We start from the raw sequence: 24,522 nt of genomic DNA on the forward strand, positions 1-24,522 counted from the left end.
CCTTGATCCGTCCCTCCCCAAAAATTATAGACCCATATCAAAATTGCCGTTCATCTAAAAAATCACTGAAAAGGTTGTTGCCATTCAACTCACTGCTGCCTTAAATGCACAATCCATTTTTGACAAATTCCAATCTGGTTTCCGTCAGAAGCATTCTACCGAAACAGCCCTCCTCAGAGTCTCAAATGACATCATGAGATCATCTGACGAGGGAAAATGTTCTGTGCTGGTGCTATTGGACTTAACTGCAGCTTTTGATACAGTCGACCACTGCATTTTGATCGAAAGGCTGAGGCAGTGGGCTGGCATCACTGGGAGTGCGCTGGACTGGTTCTCCTCCTATCTGCAAGATAGGAGTTTTTCTGTGTCTACTGGCACTTTCACATCCGAAACTGCTCCAGTGTCCTGTGGCGTGCCCCAGGGTTCTGTGCTGGCTCCTACTCTGTTTGCACTTTACATGCTCCCCCTGGGAGTAATCATTAGTCAATTCAAAGAGGTCTCTTATCATTTCTACGCTGACGATATCCAATTATATGTCTCTTTCAAGCCTGAACAAACTGACAAATGATCTGCCCTCTTTGACTGCCTGATTGCTGTCAAGGATTGGATGGCAAACAACTTCCTTCAGTTAAACGCAGAAAAAACTGAGGTTCTTATTATAGGCTCAGAAAAAGTCACCTCAGAAGTTGCCACATGCATGGGGACCCTCTCAACAAATCTGAGGCCCAAGCTCAGAAACCTTGGTGTGATCTTTGACCAGCAGATGCGCTTTGATCACCACATTAGATCTCTGACACATACCTGTTTTTTTCCATCTACGAAATATTGCCAAACTCCGATCTGTTGTGTCGCAGGTAGAGCTGGAAATGATTATTCATGCTTTTGTTTCATCCCGCCTGGACTATTGTAACTCCCTTTTCACTTGCCTCGATGCATCCACTTTGGGCCGGCTACAAATGGTCCAAAACGCAGCCGCTAGGCTGCTGACTAGGTCCAGAAAATATTGCCACATCACTCCCATCTTAGTTTCCCTTCACTGGCTCCCCATCAAATTCAGAATTCACTTTAAGGTTCTGGTCATCACCTATAGAGCACTCCTTGGTCAGGCACCTGCCTACATCTGCGACCTACTGCGTCCATACACCACGAACAGATCGCTCAGGTCATCTGATCAGGGCTTGCTGGCTGTCCCCTTGTCTAGATTGAAGAAAAAAGGGGACAGAGCATTCGAAACTGTGGCCCCCAGGTTGTGGAATGCTCTGCCCTTGGACCTTAGATCTGTGGTCTCTGTAAACACTTTTAAAAAGCAGCTGTTTAAAAGTGCTGTGCTGTTTAAACAGGCGTTTGGCGAATTATGCTCTATGTAAATCTTTTATGTCTTTTTATCTGTTTTGGCTTTTCCTGATCTTTCACGTTTTTAATTATTTTCTTTTACCATGCTGCTATCTTTTGCATTTTATTGATGTTTTTACTATGTGAAGCACTTTGTGACCCTGGTCTGTATAAGGTGCTATATAAATAAACTTTACTTACTTACTTACTTACTTACTTACTTACTTACTTACTTACTTACTTACTTACAGGTCCGTCATATATTATCAGGAAATTAATCAATCATGCAAAAAAAGAGGGAGAGAGAGAGAGACTCACTCACACTCACCCGTCTTATTTCATAATACAATCTTTCCGAATGGATGTTTGGATTAAACCAAGTGTATGCAGTGATGCTGAACTTCCCAGCAGAACACAAGTTACCTAACGTTATACAGTTATGTTATGCATGTTTAGCTTGTTTAACAACAAAGATGTTGTTTCAACAAATGTATTCACAAGGGGCGGCCGAGTGGCGCAGTGGGCAAGGCGCTCGCCACTAACGCAGGAGATGCTGGTATCGAGCCCAGCTCTCTGCGTTGCTACCGGCTTAGCCGGTCGTTCATACTACCACAATTGGCAGTGGTAGAGGGTGGGAAAGCCGGTGGGTGGGGATTGGACGTTGTGGACAGCGACTCCTACAGGTCGGTTGGTGCGCCTGTACAGCAGAATCAGGAAGTATCTGGGGCAGCGTGAGCCTCCCACGCGTTACTCCTCGCCACTGAGAGATTGCGCTGTTCAGGTGAAAAGATGCGACAGCTGCCTCCTCATGTACCGGAGGGGACACGTGATGCAAGGCTTGGTCCTCACTGCAGCCGACCAGTGGGAGGCATAGTCTAGCAACGTTCGAGACAGGGGAGGGAAGAATTGAAGGGAGAATTGGCAAGGCGAAATTGGGATGGGAGAATAATAGAAAATAAGGAGAAAAAGTGGATACATTTTCTTTAAATGGATTCACAAAATGGATTACCATCCAAACGTTATTGAAGCCTCCTGTGACCAGTAAGTAGGTACTACTACCTTTAATAACCATTTCTGACCGCAGCAATATGCGCATGTGTTCTACGTTATATGCGTAAATGTGTGCTATGTGCGTAAAGTCAAGACTTGAGTCGACAGTAGTGAATCCGAAAAATTATTTAGGAGCTAATTTTTTGCATGATTAAAAACTATTAGAAAAACCCTGCCAAAGTTTGAATCCCCAAAACAGGCTTCGGGGACAGATCTAATACACACACATACACACGTACACACACATATACACACACACACTTATATACACATACACACATACACACACACACACATACACCTATATACACACACACACACACACTTATATATACACACACAGACACACACGCACACATACACACACACAATTATATACATACACACACATTTAGAATCTTTATTTATGTCCACATAAAGACAATGTTTAAAGGACACAAATATTATCAGTGCACTTGAACATTGTGGGTTATTCTGATACATTCGTGCCAAAATACTTATATACACACAGACACATTACAAGGAAATCTACCTGTAAAAAAATTTTTATCTACTTATTTCTACAATATTGTACAGCTCCTTCAATTTCTGAATATGGACAAATCTCTCACTTACTGATGATGTCACTTGATGACGTCACAAAATTAATTTCATTTCATTGTATTTGTTCCGTTCATGGTAATGCACAGTTCTGTGAACTTATAACAGCATCATTTCATAATAAAAGCACCTCTCGATTTACACATTCCATAAGCAAAAAGGAGCAGGGAGAAGAAAATCTTATTTAGCCTGCCCCTTACTCAAAACAATAAATAAACAATAGAAATAGATGTTAATTACACAAATTCAAGTCTTGATGTTCTGGTTTCCAGGATAGGCCTTTGTTTATAAACATGTACATTCTGCTTTAGGGTGGATGATGCAGGTTTCCCAGTGTTTCTGATGTGTGTTTGTCTTTCTTTGTTATTCCAGTCTCTTCTAACAGAGATGATGGACAGGTGCAAGAAACTGGGCAACAAGTGAGTCTTCTGCGGATTTGAGACAGATTTCATCATCTTAGACAGATTTCATAATCTTAGACAGATTTCAGTACTCCAGCTTTACCCAGTATATTTCAGTATTATTACAGGCCTATTGTGCCACTGGGGCTAATTTGATTCCTCACAATGCTTAGACAGTGGAAGAACTAAATAAAAATGTATATATCTCTTACAGCTATGGCTTGGGTCGGCTGGCAACATCTATGTCAAGTGGACCATGATTATATTGTCAGGTTGTCGTAGCATCTTTAAGAATAAGCATTGCATTAAAGCAGGACAGGAAAGTGAGGATCAAGAGATACTAGTTATTTTATAGACATGATTTTAATCTTCATTCTACCCACAGTGCCCTGCTGCTGAACTCTGTGATGTCGGCGTTCAGGGCGGAGTTTGTGGCGGCGAGAGCGACCGACTTTATCAGCATGATCAAAGACTGTGACGAAGCCGGCTTCCCAAAGGTCAGTCAGGGGACAATGAGGAATCTTGTTGATGCACTGTGTTCTTTGGTGGATATCATCTGCACCTTTGTTTACACTGTTTATTTTTCTCATATTTTTATATTCAGATCTAATTGTATTGCTTATATGTATGTCTTTCTACTATTACCATGCCCATACCTGTACCCCCCCTTCCCCCATGTTGCTATGACGCCCACATTTCCCCAAGGGGATCAATAAAGGAATATCTTATCTTCTATTTGTATAGAGCGAATTCTGTGGTCATCCGAAAGTCTTTTGGTTATTCGCGTGTAGCGTACAGATTTTCACCATAGGTTGGTGTCTATATACCTCCACACATTCACTCAGTCCTGGAATTTAATAAATTATACACATTAAGATTAAACTGTACTTTATTCTTTATTTGTAGCACACATGCGATGGGTGACACACACATGCATTATTTGGGGGCCCCCCCCAAGGGCAGCCGGAAGCAAACATGGACTGCGGCGTGGGGTGGCACCTGGGGACAGATCCAAATGCTCCTGTCTGTCTTCGTCAAGGACGCGACAGTGTTAGTGATCTGTTCTGCATTCTATTCCATTGGGTTTATGTATTTTTCTGGAGGGGAAACCCTTGCGAGCATGGGGAGAACATGCAAACGTTTTGATCCTTTGATCCCCGTTCTATACGGTCAGCCGGAGCCCTCTAGGTGTCCCTGATTAATCTGCCTACGTTGGAATTGCAATGGCGATCGGATCTCACCAGGTGGCAGTATCGCCTACCTTTTGAACTCTGATAGTCTATTTCAGACAGTGTCTGTCCTGATCCCTTTCTGTCCTGACTCGCTCTGAGGGGGAGGAGCTCTTGCAGAGCAATCGCTAGGAGATCTTCTCGCCTCAACCTATAGTTTCCCGTATACACAAGTAATTACATATAAACGAGTAATCGCGATCACCGATGGGATCATTGGAATTATTCTTTTTGGAGTACCTTCTGGCTAAGGTAAGGTATATTCTATGTCTATTTTACCAAACCTGAAACATGTTTCTGTAACGATCAGTGTCATATTTTACCGGACCTAGACCAAGCTTTTTGTAATGATTTGTACCCCCCCCCCCCTTGATGATTTTGTGAAGGCACATATGTACATGGTATATACCTTTTGGTTTGGGAGTATTTGGGGTAACAGGCGATCAACCAGAACGATTTGGGCTTATTGCATATAACACGTCATGTCTCACGATCTATGGAAAAAGACTGGGTTACGGGTATTTTGGAAATGGGCGAGTAATTTAGCGTGTAATAAACTACAAACTACAGTGTGTAGAAATTAACTAATTAGTCATTAATGGACTATGAACAATGCTTGTCAAATGAGCCATACTATTGTCTCCATAGCTATAATACATAACACACGATGGGTCTGCAAACATCGCTAAAATGGTCAATAACGCTGGCGTCAGGCGATAGAGATGGGGAAAGTCGGTGGCAGTCAAAGAGTTAATAGCCAACCATTTCACTACTTTTTAATTATGTGTTTTTGTATTTTATGTGCTGTATTTCTCAAAGTCATTGTGAATGGGAGCTTGCTCTCAATGACCTTTCAAGATTAAATAAAGATTGTATGAATAGAATATAGCTTGTTATCAGTTTTCCCATCAACAGAGGCTTGTTACTTACCGATTTAGGGGCAGGGACAGTGTGCTGCTCCCAATGAATGAATGAATTTCCCCATTTGTAATGTCCATTTCTTTCGGTGTATATTAAATTCAGTACGGTATCCATTTTCTGATGCGGGACAAATTGCTCCATTATTAACACTTTGAGTGCCACTCACGAGATTTCTCTGTTTTTTTTATAGGTGGTTGCGTGCCACTCACGAGATTTCTCTGATTTTTTTTTTTTTTTTTTTTTTTTTGCGATCTGAAAAATTATTGTATCACCCGAGCCTAGCCTAGAGTATAGCCGAGGGGCGCCGGCGATCACTGTGGAAAAAAGCGCCCCCTGTCGTCTCCCAGATGACATAAGTGATTTTGGAATGGACTCAATGAAAATGAATGGGGAAAAAAATCCGGTACTCCACATTTTCCAGTTCACTGATCCAGCCGGGGTTACCAGAGTTCATTCTGGAGCCTCAGAGCCTTGCGGATCATGGAGTTCTACTGTATCGCGTTGGATCCATACACGTATCGATTTTTTCGAATGGTGATCAGGAATTGGAATATACCAGTTGGATACCATCTGATGTCAGGTAAGGACTCTATGTTATCAGTGGTAGGATAATCAGAGTAAGTTTGATGAAGTTATAAGCTGTTTTGTGAAATGTCTTCTTTCGGTTTCACTGTAAAAATCAACGGAGCGATTATCAGTGCGCGGCCGTAATGTGCTTGCGTGCACGTATAATATTGATCATCTAGCGTTTATTTGAAAACGATTCATAAAAAGGCAGATGAATATCAACGTTGTGGAATATTCCACTAAAAGACGATTTTCATAGAATGCTCCAGAATGAGCTGTTTTTTATATCAAAACGGGGGCTTTTCTAACTGCTCTGAAACGGAAACGACGCGATAAAAAAACAATCTGCCTTCACAGCACTGACTGGAAAATAGTATTTGATAATGCGATGGGCAGATTAGACACATAGCCATAATTTAAAACATAGATTAGGCGATATTAACGTTAACATTGGCGCCGATGGTGGCATTCAAGCGGTAAAATGGAAAACCAGGCGTGGCGCTGAAAGTGTTAACCCCTTCTTCTCTTCCTACCCTCTCCTCCTCGTCTCCAGCATCTGTTGTTTGGTTCTCTGGGTCGCAGTCTGGCGTGCGCCGACCCCCCTGAGAACGAGAGACTTCCCATCCTCAACGAAGCCTGGAAGGTTGTCACTAAAGTCCGCAGTCCACAGGTAAGACTGACCCCCTGGACTGACCAAATGTCCACTAGAGGTCTGACCATTAAGACTGACCGCCTGGACTGACCAAATGTCCACTAGAGGTCTGACCATTAAGACTGACCGCCTGGACTGACCAGGCTGTGATCACATTGGGTGCCTTTTTCTTGCGCTCTTCCACGAGGCCACGGTGTACATAGAGAATGGACAGGGTGCAACAAGCGATACCACTGATTACCGCTGCTACCTCAGCTAACGTTACATAAATTACATACATTACTGCTCACAGCCCTCCAGGTGTTGCTGCTCATATCTCGTCGTGGTAAGACCTGGTCGTACAAACTGCCCAAATTTGCTTCTCCTCCATTATCGATTGGTTTGTTTTGCTGTCGATTTCTCTTCAGATACGTCAGATTTGTAATCCCTCCCCTTGGTTGATTTGATTGGTTTAGTCAACAAATAGGTGACGTTGATGTCGGTGGGCTCCGTGGCTAAAGTTTAAACTTTTTCAACTGAGAGCACCCGAAAAAGTGTCGCTTCAAAAATGCGAGGCACGTAGTTTTGGAGGAGACACGCACCTGTTGTGACAAAACCACTGAAAACAATAGAAAAAGGCGCAGGTGCGTTCAAAAAGACATCAAATGTGATCACAGCCTTAGAGAACAGACTTTCTGTGGTGATTTAAAGGGAGACGCCGACATTATCGGAAATTCACATACTGTCTTCTCCAGAGTCGGACAAAAAGATAGATACCAATTTCCTCTTGGTGCGTTCAGTAGAAAGCTGCAATCTGGCTGCAAGAACACAATGTTGGCGTGTTACGTTGAACGGACACCCCTGATAACATTTTGGCGAATTATTTAACTTCAACAGATATTTGTCAAAATGTTATGATGAAGTTGTATTTTTTTTATACCAAGATGTTTACACCAAGCATTATCAGCATTCTTCATTGAAACCGATACGTACCACTAGCTAACCCTTCTTCATTGAAACTAGGGCTGACCCCCATTAGTCGAATAGTCGACTAATCGATCGAAAGGAGCCGTAGTCGACTGCCAACCTCTTACATACCACTAGCTAACCATTCTTCATTGAAACAAATACGTACCACTAGCTAACCATTCTTCATTGAAACCAATACGTACCACTAGCTACTTTTAATTGACCTATCTCAAGTCTTCTTAATCCTCCAATCGTAGCTGTTGCTTCCCTCGTCCGAGGAAAGCAACAGTTGAGTTGGGGCGATTAAGAAAATAAGGCGGGGCTTGAGATAGGTCCATTGTGTTTCCTTTGTGTATTTAGGATTACATCAACTGTGCTGACATCTGGGTGGAGTTCACCTGTCGACACTTTACGGTAAGATGAGTGCACCGTGTGACAGCTGGTGTTGATTATAAGCTTTTGTAAAAAATACAATATATAATACTGTAATCGAGCCCACTCCTCCATAGTATCCCTATATATACTATATCTATATCTGTACATTAATACTACAACTCTGTACATACATCCGATTAGCATTTAGCACTATTACTTAGTACTCATTTAAATATTTTATACCCAGTTTAATCACCTGTACATTGTATATTACTACTGCACTCTTACATTTGCACTCTGGTTGGATGCCAAATGTATCTTCATTGTACTGTACTTGTGCTGTTTAATGACAATACATTCTAATCTAATCTCTTAATCTTTCTCACTTTGTCACACACACAAACAAACTCTCACACTGTCTATTCTCTCTCTCTCTCCTTCTCTCTCCCTCTCTCTCTCTCTCTCCTCTCTCTCTCTCTCTCTCTCTCTCTCTCTCTCTCTCTCTCTCTCTCTCTCTCTCTCTCTCTCTCTCTCTCTCTCTCTCTCTCTCTCTCTCTCTCTCTCTCTCTCTCTCTCTCTCTCTCTCTCTCTCTCTCTCTCTCTCTCTCTCTCTCTCTCTCTCTCTCTCTCTCTCTCTCTCTCTCTCTCTCTCTCTCTCTCTCAGAAGCGGGAGGTGAACACTGTCCTGGCTGACATCATCAAACACATGACTCCAGACCGTGCCTTTGAGGACGCTTACCCCCAGGTACACATCACGGCACGGAGCCACGCTGCCAGACATCAAATTGGTATAAGATTTTGCTCTAAGTGGTATTAAAAAGTCTTAAACTTTTTAAATTAACTGTTGAAACCTGGAGATACCCTGGTTTGGATGCTTCTCCTTAGCAATAGATCAGTCATTATTGTTATCGACTGATGTGAAAAGGTATTATTGTGTGATAAGATCTTTGGCCGTAATGCCCTGCCGTATCCACACTGTCAGTGTGACTCTGTTGCTGCTCACACTACAAACAGGCGAAACACAGCGTTCGTTCAGTAATGATCTTCTCCTCTCCAGTTGCAGTCTGTGATCAGGAAGGTCCTTGCCTACTTCCAAGACTTCTCCATCCTCTTCTCCATGGTGAGACAACAAACCCATCACGCCCCTCAGAACAAACTAGAGAATTCAAGACCACAGCACCGTAGTCCATGGCACATTTGACTTGTCTCAGGAATCTCATGGGGAAAAAACATGCAAAGTAGTCGACGTTTACCACAAACTGGAAGAAGATCGAAGAAATATCACCTTTCAACGTCCTCATTGTACACCGATATGTGAAGAGTGTGTGTGTGTGTATGTGCGTGTGCCTGCGTGTGTGTGTGTGCTATCTGTTCCCAGGAGCGTTTCCTGCCGTTTTTGGACATGTTCCAGAAGGACAGCGTCAGGGTGGAGGTCTGCAGATCCATTATGGACGTCTTCATCAAGTAGGACCGTCACTCGGGGGACATCTCATGATAGGAATTATATCAGTAAACACTTTTGACAGTCGGGCAAGACGATATGCGATTCATCATCTCTATGATTCGATACAACCACATTGGGTTCACAATTTGATACAAGGGTTAGGGTATGTATTTGACTGCTGCCACTTCTGTGGGAGTTGATGTTGTGACCGTAACAGAGACAGTATTGCATACAAAATGGTGATTTTGTCCTCTGCTGCACAAACTACGTGATGGGCGGCGGAGCTTGTAAAACTGCAAGTCACCTCATTATTTCCACCAGGTGGCACGCCTGGGGGAGATCATGTAATCGGTCCGGTCGGTCTGTTTGTGTGTCCACAGCAAATCGTGCAAACTACATGGCCGATTTGGATGAAACATTGCACATAGGCTGACAGCAGGACAGGGACCTGAATTCTGTAATACTTCGAAAATTGGTCAACGACAAGTATTTAATTTAATTTAAATCGTTGTCCATTTAAATAGATATTTAGTATAAAGTTACACCATATGAACACAAGAGGGCGATACTACACAGGTTCACTGCTCAGAGCCTCTGGGTATCAGCTCTCTGGCCCCTGTTTACAACATGTACATGCCATAGTGAACCTATTGCCGTTGCTATACCTATGCATTAAAAACATTGATGAATAATTTCCATCTTTGTCCATTGAAATAAGCCCTGCACCTCTCATATCGCTCACATCTCATGAACCATTTGTCATAGACACTTATGTGAGGTGTCAATGAACTCAGAACAGACTACTACTTGCACTGGTCTAGGTTAACCACACACCCCATGCTTAAGTGTGTAATAGTGTGATTGTGTAATGTATAATAGTGTAATCGGAATAGTGCTGGGAGATCTGCTTTCATTGGTCTATGTTTGCCCCGTCCTCTACACTTAAGCCCCGCCTATTGTGTAGGCTACTGTCTGTCAGCTGTCCTTGAAAGGCTAGTGACTTGTCAACACAGTTTCGCTTTTTTTTCTTTCATGCAGACAATCGATGATCTCTGTGTATGTTGTGCGCATGTGTTTGGATGTCGCTAATTATAATTCATGGTAATATAGATGGTGTCTGATATTGAATTTCCATACATTGTTCCGTCCCTAATATCAGTACATTTTCACCATGTCCAACCAAAAGAATAAAATGCCTTGGTCAAACATACAACGACCTGATCACCAATATGTATTTCAAAAGGAGTTGAAATGGACCTGCGCTTGAATGTATTTGTATTTGCAATTGTATTGTATTTAAAGTAATTGACCTGGATACAACGTGACACGTGACCTTGTCTGACCAACCAGGCACCAGCTGGAGCTCACCAGAGACCCGGTCATCCTCAACGCTCTGCTGCACGTCTGCAAGACCATGCATGACTCCGTCAAGTAGGTCTACTGATGGATGGATGGATGGATGGATGGATGGATGTGTGTGTGTGTGTGTGTGTGTGTGTGTGTGTGTGTGTGTGTGTGTGTGTGTGTGCGCGCGCGCGCTTGCATGAACAACAGGGGTGGGATCAGTTACATTTAGATTCAGTCCCTTTTTGCAAATATATAAATTGGAACCAACTTAATAATAGAGCATTCATTTGTTTATTTACCGGTATATACTTGATATACTTGTACTGGATATAAAAAGGAAACGTGTGTAGAATATTTGACATTTTAAAAGTATGAAAAAAGTCCCACTTCCTGAATTATTGACGTGAAAGTGAATTCAACTCTATGTCGACGTACTACTGTATATCAGGTTGTTTCGAGTTTCAGGTTTCAAGTTTATTTTGTTCCGTCCCTCCCTCTCCTTTTACAGTGTAGAGGAGTGAAATTCTGTTGTTTCTTGGCTCCTCGCCCCCAGCAGCAACAACACAAGTCGTGTAAAAATGAATCAATAAATATTTTTAAAAGCTCCTTTAAAAACATATGAAAGATTAGCAGCATAGTGCATATACAATAATGAAATTAAAAGGATAGCAACAATTTGCAGTACAAGTTTAGTATGTACAAATATGTTGTGTGTGCCAATAAGAAGCAGGGACAGCAATAAAATTGTTTCCCTCGGTTCACAGGCCGGTAGCCGGCTGTTAGTGTTGTTTGTTCATGAGTCTGACTGAATGGGCGAGGGGGGACTGTCCGGGAGCCTGCTGGTCCGGGTTTTGAGGCTGCGGTACCGTTTGCCGGGCAGCAACTGCTGAAACAGTTTGTGGTTGGGGTGGCTGGGGTCCTTAATAATCCTGCTGGCTTTGCTGCCCCACCATCCGTTGTATATACGTATCCTGGATGGACGGGAGCTCTCAGTCGAAGATGTTCTGGGCTATTTGCACGGCCCTTTTGAAGGGTAGATGGTGAATAACCCCTCTGCTCTCTGTGGTCTCTCAGCGCTCTGACTCTGGAGGATGAAAAGAGATCTTTGGCCTCGCTGATCAACGGCTTCATACGCATGGTAAGGCCCCCAGAGTCATTTAACCCAAGTCTGTTTTAACATCACCTTCTTCCAGCTGTCACAGGAGCAGGAGGTGGGTAGGAAAACTGATCCCAGATCAACTTTTTTAATGTGATATTTTGTGTGTGTGTGTGTGTGTGTGTGTGTGTGTGTGTGTGTGTGTGTGTGTGTGTGTGTGTGTGTGTGTGTGTGTGTGTGTGTGTGTGTGTGTGTGTGTGTGTGTGTGTGTGTGTGTGTGTGTGTGTGTGTGTGTGTGTGTGTGTGTGTGTGTGTGTGTGTGTGTGTGTGTGTGTGTGTGTGTGTGTGTGTGTGTGTGTGTGTGTGTGTCTCTCTCTCTCTCTCTCTCTCCAGGTGTCTTTTGGTCGTGACTTTGAGCAACAACTGAGTTTCTGTGTCGAGGCCAGAGCCACGTTCTGCAACCTGGAGCCTGTACTGGTGCAACTCATCCATGTAAGTACCCCTGTCTGTCTGTCTGCCTGTTTATGTTTATTTAGGATCCCCATTAGCTTTTGCACTTGACAAAAGCTACTCTTCCTGGGGTCCGACACTTAAAAAACAATACAACAATATTCAAGACACTAGGGGTCATTAGGGGTGTAACGGTACGTGTATTCGTCCCGCGACTTCACGGTACAGACGTCACGGTTCGGTACATCCAGCCATACGACGAATATGTCTCAACCACTAGGTGAAACTAGGGTTGCACATTTTACAAATGTATGCTCAATATCTTTACTTTACTTTACACTGGCTTACTAACAGTCTTAACACAGAAGGTCATTCATTTAACGTTGAATATCAAGCTTGTATTGCCACATTTAGATGATTAATAAAACGTTGAAGCTTGTAAAGGCATGATGACAAGCCGACATAACAAATTAACCGCGCACTCTGCACTGGGCTGTTTCTCCCCTCCTCCCCTCCCCCTTACTACAGGTGTCCCTGAAACAAAACCATGAATGAATGATATGTTTGTAACACAGCAGGGTCATTACAATAGGCTGAAATGTTCATCGTTTTCTTGTTCGCCTAATAATGTTAACCAATGGAAAGACACACACACACACCAACATTCTTCCACGCTACTTTCCCCTCACAGCTGATCATAGAAAAAAAAAGAAAACACACAAACATACTTTTGCTGATCTGGACTGGTCCTCTGAGCTCCTCTCCAGTCGAGCTGCGGTGTTTAAATCCTAAATATTGATAAATCCTCTGCCATTGTTGTGTAACATGGCATCTCTGCTTCTCTGCTTCACGTGAAGTTAATCTACTCTAGAAGTGAAACTGAAACTTAAAAAGCGTACACCAGTGGGGGGTGGGGGCAGTAGGCAATTAATATACTCAAGTGGATTCCTGAACACAGAATGACACTGTTATCACTGACTGACTACCGCGGCAAGCCTAGGTGGAACTAAGTATAACTTAATAAAAAATATTTATATTTAATAATTATTATAAATATATAATAATCATTCTAATAGTTTTTCCTGTTGTACCGAACCGTGACCCAAACACTGAGGTACGTACCGAACCATGGCTTCTGTGTACCGCTACACCCCTATAAGTCATACATCATTAACAACATCATTAACATCATTAACAATCTCATCCACTCTTAATATCAGATTCAGTTAAGGATGACAGTGTACAAGATACTTATCAGTATAACATTTTATTAAATAAATTGTGCTTTCTGAGCAGCACTCACTGCCATCAACATAAATACAATTAACAAACGGCCAATTGGTTTTCACCGCTATGCCATAAAGGTTCAGTGCATGCTTGTTAGTAGATGGTATTTAAAACATTTTCTTGAAAGTAGTTTTTTATTCTATTTCAGCAAAGTAGCTTGGCAATGAGTTCCATTCCATGATAGCTCTGTAAGTCACAGAAGATTTGAGAAGATTTGTCCTGGGTTTAGGTGCCAGTAGATGGCCTGACGTAGCTTGTTCTTCTCTTGTGTAAACTATTTGATCATAAAAATACTGTGGTACTTGAACATTTCTGAGAGAAGTAATAACACGAGATTGCAGATGTTTCTCAACCGGAAGCCATGATACATTTATATGCATAGAAATGTATGCATTCTGTCTGTCTGTCTGTCTGTCTGTCTGTCTGTCTGTCTGTCCGTCCGCCCGCCCGCTCAAATAAGATTAGGAAAAAGAAACGGTGTAAACAATATAATCAACTCTGAATATAAAACTATGAGAAGAATAAACAGTGTAAACTATATAATTAACTCTGAATATAAAGAAAATATGAGGAAAAATAAACGGTGTAAACAAAGGTGAAGATGAGGGTCTGGATGCCATTACAATAAATATAGGCAATAAAGAATTTGAATCTGAATGTATACATTCAGAGTAAACATTATACACAAGGTGCCTGATTGCGACTCAGCACCATCTCGTTTGAAAACCCCGGGGAAAGGACTGACATCTATACGTACATCCATCACTACAATCTCATTGTGTGTGTGCGTGTGTGTGTGTGTGTGTGTGTGTGTGTGTGTGTAGACGGTGAACCAGCTGGCTATGGAGACCAGAAGGGTGATGAGAGGGAACCACTCCCGTAAGACGGCATCGTTTGTCAGGGTCAGTCGCCCCCTCTTTTAACAGCTCTCTTATCAGCCTGGAGCTGTCCTGTTAATGTGTTGCTCTCACGCCACGCTGTCCCGGCGCTAATGTGTAACGATGACAGCAGCAGTCGTAAACACTGTTAGCTCAGAGGTGAGTAATTGCCTGTTTAGCGGATGCGTTGGCACCGTGCCCGACGTTTCTCCCTGTTCACAGTCCTCCCATCGCGGGCATCTCGGTGGGTGAACAACAGGTGAACGGAATGGAATAGCAGGTGATGACTGTTAAAGGATAATGTAAGGACAATGGACTGTGGCAGCGTGCCATGTTGGTTGGCACGGCATGAGTATAAAACTGAAAATGTGTATTCTACTGTGTTTTGGCACCCGCCGCACTAAGAACTTATATTACGATTTATATTTCAGTCACAAACGAGGGTCTTCCTGTGTGATAAGCAGCCGGATGATCTGTCCTGAACTGAAAATAAGCAGCTAAAGAACAAAAGTGAACGATGTGCACCTATGCTCATTTAAGGCTGGTACAGTCTTATTTGAAGATGCCTAAACTTTCTCTCTCCGTCTGTCTTTCCCTCTCTCTCTCTCTCTCTCTCTCTCTCTCTCTCTCTCTCTCTCTCTCTCTCTCTCTCTCTCTCTCTCTCTCTCTCTCTCTCTTTCTGTGCCTCTCTGTGTGTGTCTCTCTCTCTGTGCCTCTCTCTGTGCCTCTCTCTCTTTCTCTCTCTCTCTGCCTTTCTCTTTCCCTGTGTCTCTCCCTTTCTCTCTCCCTCTCTCTCTCTCTGTGCCTCTCTCTCTCCCTGTGTCTCTCTTTCTCTCCCCCTCTTTCTCTCTATGTGCCCGTGTCTCTCCCTCTCTCTTTCTCTCTTCCCCTCTCTCTCCCTGTGTCTCTCTCCCTCTCTCTTTATCTCTCCCCCCTCTCTCTATGTGCCTCTCTCTCTCCCTGTGTCTTTCTCCCTCTCTCTTTATCTCTCCCTCTCTCTCTTTCTATGTGCCTCTTTCTCTCTCTCTCTCTCTCTCTCTCTCTCTCTCTCTCTCTCTCTCTCTCTCTCTCTCGCTCTCTCGCTCTCTCTCTCTGTCTCTCTCTCTCTCTCAGGCTTGTGCTGCCTACAGTTTTATCACCATTCCGTCTCTGAGTAGCATCTTCAGTCGTCTGAACCTCTATCTACTGTCAGGACAGGTGGCGCTGGCCAACCAGTGTCTGTCCCAGGGTGAGTGACGTGTTGAGAGCTAAGTGCCTTGCTCAAAGGACAGGTGGCGCTGGCCAACCAGTGTCTGTCCCAGGGTGAGTGACGTGTTGAGAGCTAAGTGCCTTGCTCAAAGGACACTCATTTAGTAATTTAGCTGACACTTTTATCCAAAGTGACTTACAAGTTCTGTACAACAAGTTTGCAGGAAGGGAAGGGTACAACTCTGGCAGCTAATGGTCAGTAAGATTGTTCGTCAAACAGTGTTGAACTTGAGTGCTACAGTCTTGAGTGCATAGTAGTAGTAATATAGGAAAGAATCATTCATTCAATCTTTATTGAATCTCGCAAGGTAGATTACTTAGTAGCAAAGTGCATAATAGTAAGAGATAGTACGAAGGTTCGTCTTTTTTTTTTTTACTTGAACTGTTATTAGGCGACAGGAGGCAGAGCAGTCGTCTGGTAATCGGAAGGTTCCCGGTTCAATTCCCACTCCTCCCAGGCAGCGTGTCGAAGTGTCCTTGAGCAAACACATAAACCCCTAACTGCCCCCGATGAGCAGGTTAGCACCTTGCATGGTTGCCTCCGCCACTAGCACACTATGGCCACCTAACCTCTCCCTCCTTCCCTCTCTCTCTCTCCCTCCTTCCCCCTCCCTCCCTCCTCTCCTTCCCTCTCTCCCTCCCTCCTCTCCTTCCCTCTCTCCCTCCCTCCTCCCCCTCTCTCCTTCCCTCTCTCTCTCTCCCTCCCTCCTCCTCTCCCCCCTCTCTCCCTCTTTCCTTCCCTCTCTCCCTCCCTCCTCCCCCTCTCTCCTTCCCTCTCTCTCTCTCCCTCCCTCCTCCTCTCCCCCCCTCTCTCCCTCTTTCCTTCCCTCTCTCTCTCTCCCTCCATCCTCCTCTCTCCCCCTCTCTCTCCCTCCCTCCTCCCCTCCAGCGGATGCCTTCTTGAAGGCTGCGGTCAGCATCCTCCCGGAGGTGCCTCGCACCATCAGCATTGAGGGCAAACAGCGCTCCTCCGAGGTCTTCCTCCTGGACTTCATCAACAGCTTCCTGTCCACGTTGCTGGTCGTCCCGGTAACGCAGCGCACCCGCCCCTCACAGAGATGTTAACAGTCAGAATGGTTATGATGCCAGTCAGAGAGTCCGTGGCTGTGAAGAAAGAAGAATGTTTTCCTCTGTAGCTGTTCTGCGTTCTGAGAGTCATTCATGATCCCTTATTGTTGCTGAAGCTTACAGCCATTAGTTCTGGGCGTACAGTAGCATGGTTGAGATATAATCCACCACAGGTCTTTCCCCAGGAGTTTCAAGCAAGATGGTGCTGAGTCTCAACTAGGGGGTGGTCCGGAGTGGGGCTGTGGCTCAACTAGGGGGTGGTCCGGAGTGGGGCTGTGGCTCAACTAGGGGGTGGTCCGGAGTGGGGCTGTGGCTCAACTAGGCGGTGGTCCGGAGTGGGGCTGTGGCTCAACTAGGGGGTGGTCCAGAGTGGTGCTGAGTCTCAACTAGGGGGTGGTCCGGAGTGGTGCTGAGTCTCAACTAGGGGGTGGTCCAGAGTGGTGCTGAGTCTCAACTAGGGGGTGGTCCGGAGTGGGGCTGTGGCTCAACTAGGGGGTGGTCCGGAGTGGGGCTGTGGCTCAACTAGGGGGTGGTCCGGAGGGGGGCTGTGGCTCAACTAGGGGGTGGTCCGGAGTGGGGCTGTGGCTCAACTAGGGGGTGGCCCGGAGTGGGGCTGTGGCAAAGATAATTGCAATAAAGGAAACCATTTGCTGTAATTTCCTACAACTTAAAAACATAATTTCAATAAAATAGCACAAAAAAAAGTTCCAAATAAGCTGGCCCCAAACTTTCACTGCTAAAATAAAAATAAATACTGTTTTCTTTTTTTAAACACATGGTGGCACTGTATCCCTATTAATACCATTGTGCCAAAAACACTGAAAAGGAAGTTGTGTGTGTGTGTGTGTGTGTGTGTGTGTGTGTGTGTGTGTGTGTGCATGCATTTGTGTGTGCGCATACGTGCGCGTGTGTGTGTGTGTGTGTAGGACCACCCGGAGCAGGGCGTCCTCTACCTGGTGAGGGGTCTGTTGAACATGGTGCAGGACTACGCCTGGGAGGACCAGAGCGACGCCAAGGTCAGGGTGTACATCAGCGCGCTGCCCCTGCTGGCCGCCATGAGCCAAGACACCTACCTGTACTCCATACCCAAAGGTAACACGCTCACACACTCGTTCATTTAAAAAAGGTAGAGCCTCTAGGGAAAGAGAGCCACTTATATATATATATATTGTATTATCATGTGAGTGTCTGACCTTTTATTTCTCATCTAGGGAGCTTCCCTCTTCCCAGCATCACACGTGTCGTTTGTGTTTGTTGAAACCACTTTTCTCAAAATTCTCAAAAGCACGAGCACCAACCATCTCCATCCCTCTTCCCTCTTCATTCCCCCCTGTCCCAGTGGACTCCAACGAGACTCTGTACGGAGGAGACCCCAAGTTTGTAGCCGAGATCAACAAGCTGTGCGAGACCCTGATAGGACAGGTCCTGGACCAGCTGAAGGCGCTGGGCAAAGACGAGGTGAGACCACAGACCCTGATAGGACAGGTCCTGGACCAGCTGAAGGCGCTGGGCAGAGACGAGGTGAGACCACAGACCGCTGGGCCCTGGTTCCATTAGCGGCGCACTAGTAGAGTAGCCGTGTGCACATCCAGCCTGTTTCAGGCCAGGTGCAGCATAAAAGCACATTTAATTTAATGTCAAACCTTTATTTAAACTCGAAAGGCAACTGAGGTTTCCCTCATTTACAGTCACGTCGAGTGTACATACAGAGTTAAGCAAAAAAGGCATATAAAATCACACAGCATATAAAATCACACAGCATATAAAATCATAACAAAGAGACACAAGACGAGGCAAAAAGCAAGGATAACAAATCAATTATTTAAAACACATGCAACTTGATTGACAAAGTTTGGAGATCAAGGTTTTAAACTCTGCAACAGAGGGGAGAATCTCAAGTTTTAAGGACTGTTGGAGTTCATTCCATGAGCTAGAGGGGCATCAATGCAACATGTAGATTGACCCTGTTCAGAGCAAACTAGAGGGACCGTAACACTTTGGGTGCCAAAGACGAGAAAAGTAGTTTCTGGGCCTAAGTCGTTCAGTGCCAAAAACGAGAAAGGTCGTTTCTGGGTCGTTATTCCTTTTTTTTCGATATTTTTATTCATTATCCATATCCACCCAGGGAGCCTGTTGTACCATATGGAATGAGTCTGAGGTCCCCAAGGTGCAATACCGGCCACATCCCGCTAGACGGCGGTATCGAGCACCCTTTGCAACCTTGTATCTTTCTCTGTGGGACGGCCACACGTCTCCGGTTTCATGTTTCCTTGTCGGGCGAGGGCAGCCGTTCTGCCGCTTCCATCGAATCGCGTCAAATAACCCCGATCCATATGTTGTGGTGGATTATGCCGTGGGCCAAATGGGCATTGGATGTACCAGGTGGCGTTCAAACAATTGGAATATTATTTTTGGAATACTCCCAATCACAGGTAAGAATGATCTGACGTCAATTTTAACTTGATCCTGCAATGCTTTTACACCGATCGTGGCTGATAAGCGTTTTTAGTAGGGCTGTCAGTTTATCGTGTTAATTAGATTAATTAATTACACACCAATTTACCGCGTTATGAAAATTAGCGAAACATTTATTACATTTTTTTTAAATAATAAAAACAACCAGAAATATATTCTCATTCTCATTCATTCCATAAGAACGTAAAATGGTCCATTTGCATGTTCTTTGTATCTGATTTTAGGGACATCTATGGATCTCAGGGATCTCAGAAATACTGTGTATGTTACTAGGCTTGAGTAAATTGTAATGAACCAAATGAGAATATCAATTCAATTTAATTTTAATTTTTTTTATCTTTAACTGTGAATAACACCATGCTAAAATTTACCAGACCTGAAAAATCTAAGCAAATGAATAAAGGGAAGATGATTAAACAGAAGGTTTTGTAGATACAGTACTGAATTCTGCCATCCGGACACATGCAATTTGAAATATGATTATAGAATATCAGGCCTAAAATGGTTATGCGATTCAAATGCGATTAATTAGATAAATTAATTACAAAATCCTGTAATTAATTAGATACATTTTTTTAATCGCCTGACAGCACTAGTTTTTAGTGTTCAATGTGAATGCCGTTACTGACAATCGAATAATCAGAAATGACCCTCCCCCCTTTCATGCATTCATGATGTAACATAATACCTATGATGTAGATATGATTTCGGGATAATAGCATATACAGGCAAGAAATGGCAACGTCTATAGTGGAATGGACGTATAAGGCTCTAACTCAGCATTTCATGAATTACCCTAGACCGCTCTAAAACCATACTTATATATTCACCACGGTATAACACAGGAACGTATGGATGGAAAAATTTATTCTTTTTCACATATTTTTTTTTGATCAAATCAATCACAATTCAATGTTCAGACAATAAAAAGGCCAATGCGTTAAAAAGCACAGGTCGTCTGAATTATACTTGAAATTAGTCAGTATGCATACCCGTTTCTGGAATAATACAGCGTAGATAAACCTTGAGTGTTACCGTTCTGTTGGTCCGAAAAGTTGCAGTAGGCAAGTGGTAGCGATAGTGTTAGCTTGGATAGCCGGAAAATAAGCACGCCTCGCCTCGTACTTAGCACACCAGGGCTCCGGGCCTGTTATTCCCCGATGCCCGTAGCCTGCTCCACCGGGGCCGGCTCGCCTCCCTCGGCCGGGGGGGCCGTCGTGCCGCTTCAAAGGAAACTCTCCGCCTCGGACGGCGACGTGAACAGGTGGTTGCAGGAGACAACTCTGCGGCCCATCTTGATCTTCAAAGTTGCAGGGTATAGTAGGTAAACCTCGATGCCCCTCTCACGAGCAAATCCCATAGCCTTAGAGAAGGCCCTGCGACGCCTGGCGGTGTAATCGCTGAAATCCGCGGCCAATCTAAGGGTATAATTACCCACTTTTGGAGGGTGTTTCCTGGCCTCTTGGAGAATAGTTTGGCGTGTAGTGAACCGCAGGCAGCAGAATATAAAGGCGCGTGGACGTTCGCCCTTCTCCGGGGGACCGTGCCTGAATATTCTATGCGCCCGCTCAATCTCCGGTAGAGTGACTGTCGGAAACCACTGTGGAATCATCGTTTCAAGGTACTGAATCGGCGCATCGTTTTCAATGTTTTCGGGCAAGCCGTATATTCTTCGGTCCTCTAGGTCAGCCATCTTATTTTCGTAAAAAAGAAACTTCTCTGCAATCGCAGAGATTTCGGTGGAGTTGGTTTCAGCTACGACCGCCACCTCTGCCATCTCTTCTTCCACCCTAGTGAGCCGCGTGGTCGCGCTAGCTACATCCTCCTGGAGCGAGTCCAGTCTGTTGGTTAGCTGCAGCATGCTAGCATCAAGCTCAGCACGGAACAAAGTCCTGATAAATTCACCCTCAACCTCATTTAACACTTTGAGTGCCAGCCACGCGTTATATAGCGTTTGTTTGTCGTATTTTTATTTATTCGCGATTTTAATTCATATTTCATCAATCGAGCCTCAGGTTAGTGTTGCAGACTCTCTCTGAGCTCAATTGGGAAGATACCGCCCCCTATCGTCTCTCCCTGTGTAACTGCACCCCATTACTTTAGACTGATGGGGGGGGGGGGGGGGGGGGGGGCGGTCCAGCCTCCTCATGTTACTTTTCCGTCAAGCCAACTGAAGAATCCATTGTGATCGCCGGCCCGGAAAACGCGTCGATTATGTATTTTCAGTACCCAACGCTGAATCAATAAACGCGATTGATATTTGGAATGGCGATCAGGAATTGGAATAATCTTTTTGGCTAACATCTAATCTGAGGTAAGGAATTTATTTTACCAGTCTTAGGATAATCAGAGCTATTTTCACAGAGATATCAGCGTTTGCCCTATGCGTGTGTGTGTGTGTGTGTGCGAGATCAGGAAATGAGAGAATCGATATTTCAGCCCGCTTCTATAGCGTGCATAAGTACACATATACTATCGATTATCTAGCGTTTATTTGAAAACGATTCATAAATAGGCAGAAAAATTACAACGTTTTTGTGTATGCCAGAATATTCCAGTAAATGCCGTTTATCACGGAATCTTTATATTTTCCTTGAAAACGAGGGCTTTTCAAAATGCTATAAAACAGAAATGAAGCGATTAAAAAAAACAATCCGTTTCGACAATGTTGACTGCAAACAAGTCATTGATAAACGACGGGCAGATAGCCCACATAGCCATAATTTAAGACAGAGATTATGCGTTCACAACGCTATCATTGAAGTGGGTGGTGGCATTTAACGGGGGTAAGGCGCACCGCATGGCTGGTAATCAAAGTGTTAATGTTCCAATCTTGTTCGGTATTTGTTTAGCCATAACTACGAAGTATAATGTGAGCGTATGGCGTAAAATTAGCGTCGCTATCAATATTAATGTGAAGTGGTCACGGAGCTCAGCCATCTGAAAGTCACGCAGCCATCTGATCCGAGCGTAAACCGGAAGCCTCTTTTTCACATATTGAACGATAGATATGTGATGTCAAATGGGCCATAGTATTGTATCCATAGCTATAATATAGAATATAGTTATAGCTCTACAAACAAGGTGACCGTTCCCTATCTATCTAGTGGTGGCCTCGCTACAGACAGCTTTGTCTAATAGCTGGCACTCAAAGTGTTAAGGACCAGCCAGTCACTGTGTACGTTGCATATGAATATGCAAAGGACATGGATATCCACACACAGTAATCCAGCATGCAGATATCCAGTTCCTTCAATATTCATTAGCAATGTACACATTTGAATGCAAGGAATTTATTTATATATTTGTTTTCATTTATTTAACCAGGCAGGTCAATTAACAAATTAATTGCCAATAACGAGTAAGCCGCCATGCGTTGAGTGCCAACACAGAGTAAACTCGTTTTTTATGATCGTTATTTCTTTTATTCGCTATTGGCATTCATAATTCATCCAGGAAGCCTCCGGGAGCCAGCTGGACCCTGTCTGATATTGCAACGCCTCAATACCGCCGCCTGGTGGATTTCGGGCGAGTTACACTCCACTCTCCGGAAGTGGCACTCTGTGCATCGGGGAAAAAGCTCCGCCAGAGATATCTTGTAACGTGGATCAATATACACACCTCGAGTGCATGGGATCGCTTTCGAGACGCAAGAATCAATATGCTTTCGGCGTTTATTGCGTCATACAAACGGAAAATGGATCTAGCAGATCAACATCAAATAATTGGAAAGAAAATTCTCCAGACGCATCGGCCAGAGGTAAGAGGAATCTAACGTTATTTCCAGCTCGATTGTCCATTTATTTCATTGCAATCCATCTGATCAACTAATGGTGTCTTACTAAAGAAAGCCGTTAATGACAATCAAGGAATCATAAACGACCCCCTTTCCTTCACGCATGATGGAGCATAATGTATAGCGATCATATGCATTTGAAATTTTTTTTTTTTGAACTTTCTTTTATTTTGTGTCATATTGAACATCACATTGCATTAATCATACAGTATAATATACTTGATTCACATAGTCAATGACATTTGTTACTCAGGCTCTTCCCTCTTATTCAATTTGTTTAAGGTATTCAGCGTAATCAAAATAAGCTGTATAATCCGAGTACGCCTCTTAAACAACCCAGTGGGGAGGGATTTTTACAATATTTTTTTTTTTATGATTTTTTGTAGGATAAGAAACGAAAAAATAAATAGAGAAATAAATTTAGCAAAAGGAAAAAAAATATACTTTAACAGAAAAAAAAAAGAACAACAAAAAAAGAAAAGAAAAAAAAAGAGAGAGAGGGCGTCAGGCTCATGCTAATGTATCTCCAGGTACAAGGTTACAAGTGACCATCTCTGCATAAACATATCTTTTTTCAGTTGCAATTGTGCAGTCATTTCTTCCATTGTATCTGTCTCAGTCTCTTGGTCCATTGTTTGATTGTCGGTGGTTGATTTTGTAGCCATGCCATAGTTATCATTTTCCTTGCTATTAACAGTATCACTCTCAAGATATAGCATTTGAAATTTTTAATATAGCATGTATAGGGACGAAACGCCAATCGATAATGTATAATACGCGTCGGGGCCTATAGTGCGCATTCTAGGAATTACTGCTATACAGTCTAAAATCATACTTATATTCTCGACGGTACTAACACGACAATGTATGAATGGAAAAATGTAACGTTCCCACATCCGGAACGATAGATACCCGATGTTGAATGGGCCATAGTAATGTCGATATAGCTATAATATTTTAAAAGTTATAGACCTGCAAAGAAGGTGAGCCACTCCATAGGGTTACAGCACTGGCAGAGAGTGGTAAAGATGGGCATACTGCGTGGCACCCAATGTGTTAAGAACAAATTCTCATTTTCAATGACGGCCTGGCGAGAGGTCAAAAGGGCCTCTCGAAGGGTAACAGGGAAAGGGGACTAAGGCCCAGTCCACACGATCACAGGTATTTTTGACACCGAGGTTTTAAAAAAAGATTCCTCCGTATACACGGGTGGTTTAAAAAAATAACCGCGTCCTCACGCAACTGGAAAAGCTGCTACCGAGTGACGTCATATACATGTAGTACAATGCCAAAGCAATAGGTGGCGATGTAAGTTCAAACATGAAGGCAATTTCAACCAATCACAAGGGTTTAGCGTT

General features: G+C 43.7%; 1 protein-coding gene across 2 annotated transcripts in view; it reads left to right on the top strand.

Moving 5' to 3' along the window:
- Positions 1-24,522, top strand: part of vps35l (VPS35 endosomal protein sorting factor like) — a gene marked incomplete at its 5' end in the record, with an annotated part of 73,601 nt that overhangs the window by 38,239 nt on the left and 10,840 nt on the right. Inside the window, 15 exons of one of the 2 annotated variants that reach the window (XM_084322615.1) lie at positions 3,355-3,401; positions 3,769-3,880; positions 6,654-6,770; positions 8,061-8,114; positions 8,740-8,820; positions 9,133-9,195; positions 9,454-9,539; positions 10,870-10,950; positions 11,941-12,004; positions 12,356-12,454; positions 14,524-14,601; positions 15,691-15,805; positions 16,715-16,854; positions 17,820-17,985; positions 18,233-18,351. In XM_084322615.1, the coding sequence (XP_084178741.1) occupies positions 3,355-3,401; positions 3,769-3,880; positions 6,654-6,770; positions 8,061-8,114; positions 8,740-8,820; positions 9,133-9,195; positions 9,454-9,539; positions 10,870-10,950; positions 11,941-12,004; positions 12,356-12,454; positions 14,524-14,601; positions 15,691-15,805; positions 16,715-16,854; positions 17,820-17,985; positions 18,233-18,351 (1,422 nt within the window). Of the gene's footprint in view, positions 1-3,354; positions 3,402-3,768; positions 3,881-6,653; positions 6,771-8,060; positions 8,115-8,739; positions 8,821-9,132; positions 9,196-9,453; positions 9,540-10,869; positions 10,951-11,940; positions 12,005-12,355; positions 12,455-14,523; positions 14,602-15,690; positions 15,806-16,714; positions 16,855-17,819; positions 17,986-18,232; positions 18,415-24,522 lie in introns of both variants that reach the window. The other variant, XM_084322616.1, reaches the window with a different exon arrangement.

Source organism: Notolepis coatsorum (genome assembly GCF_963971535.1).
Source record: "Notolepis coatsorum genome assembly, chromosome: 10".
NCBI lineage: Eukaryota > Metazoa > Chordata > Actinopteri > Aulopiformes > Paralepididae > Notolepis > Notolepis coatsorum.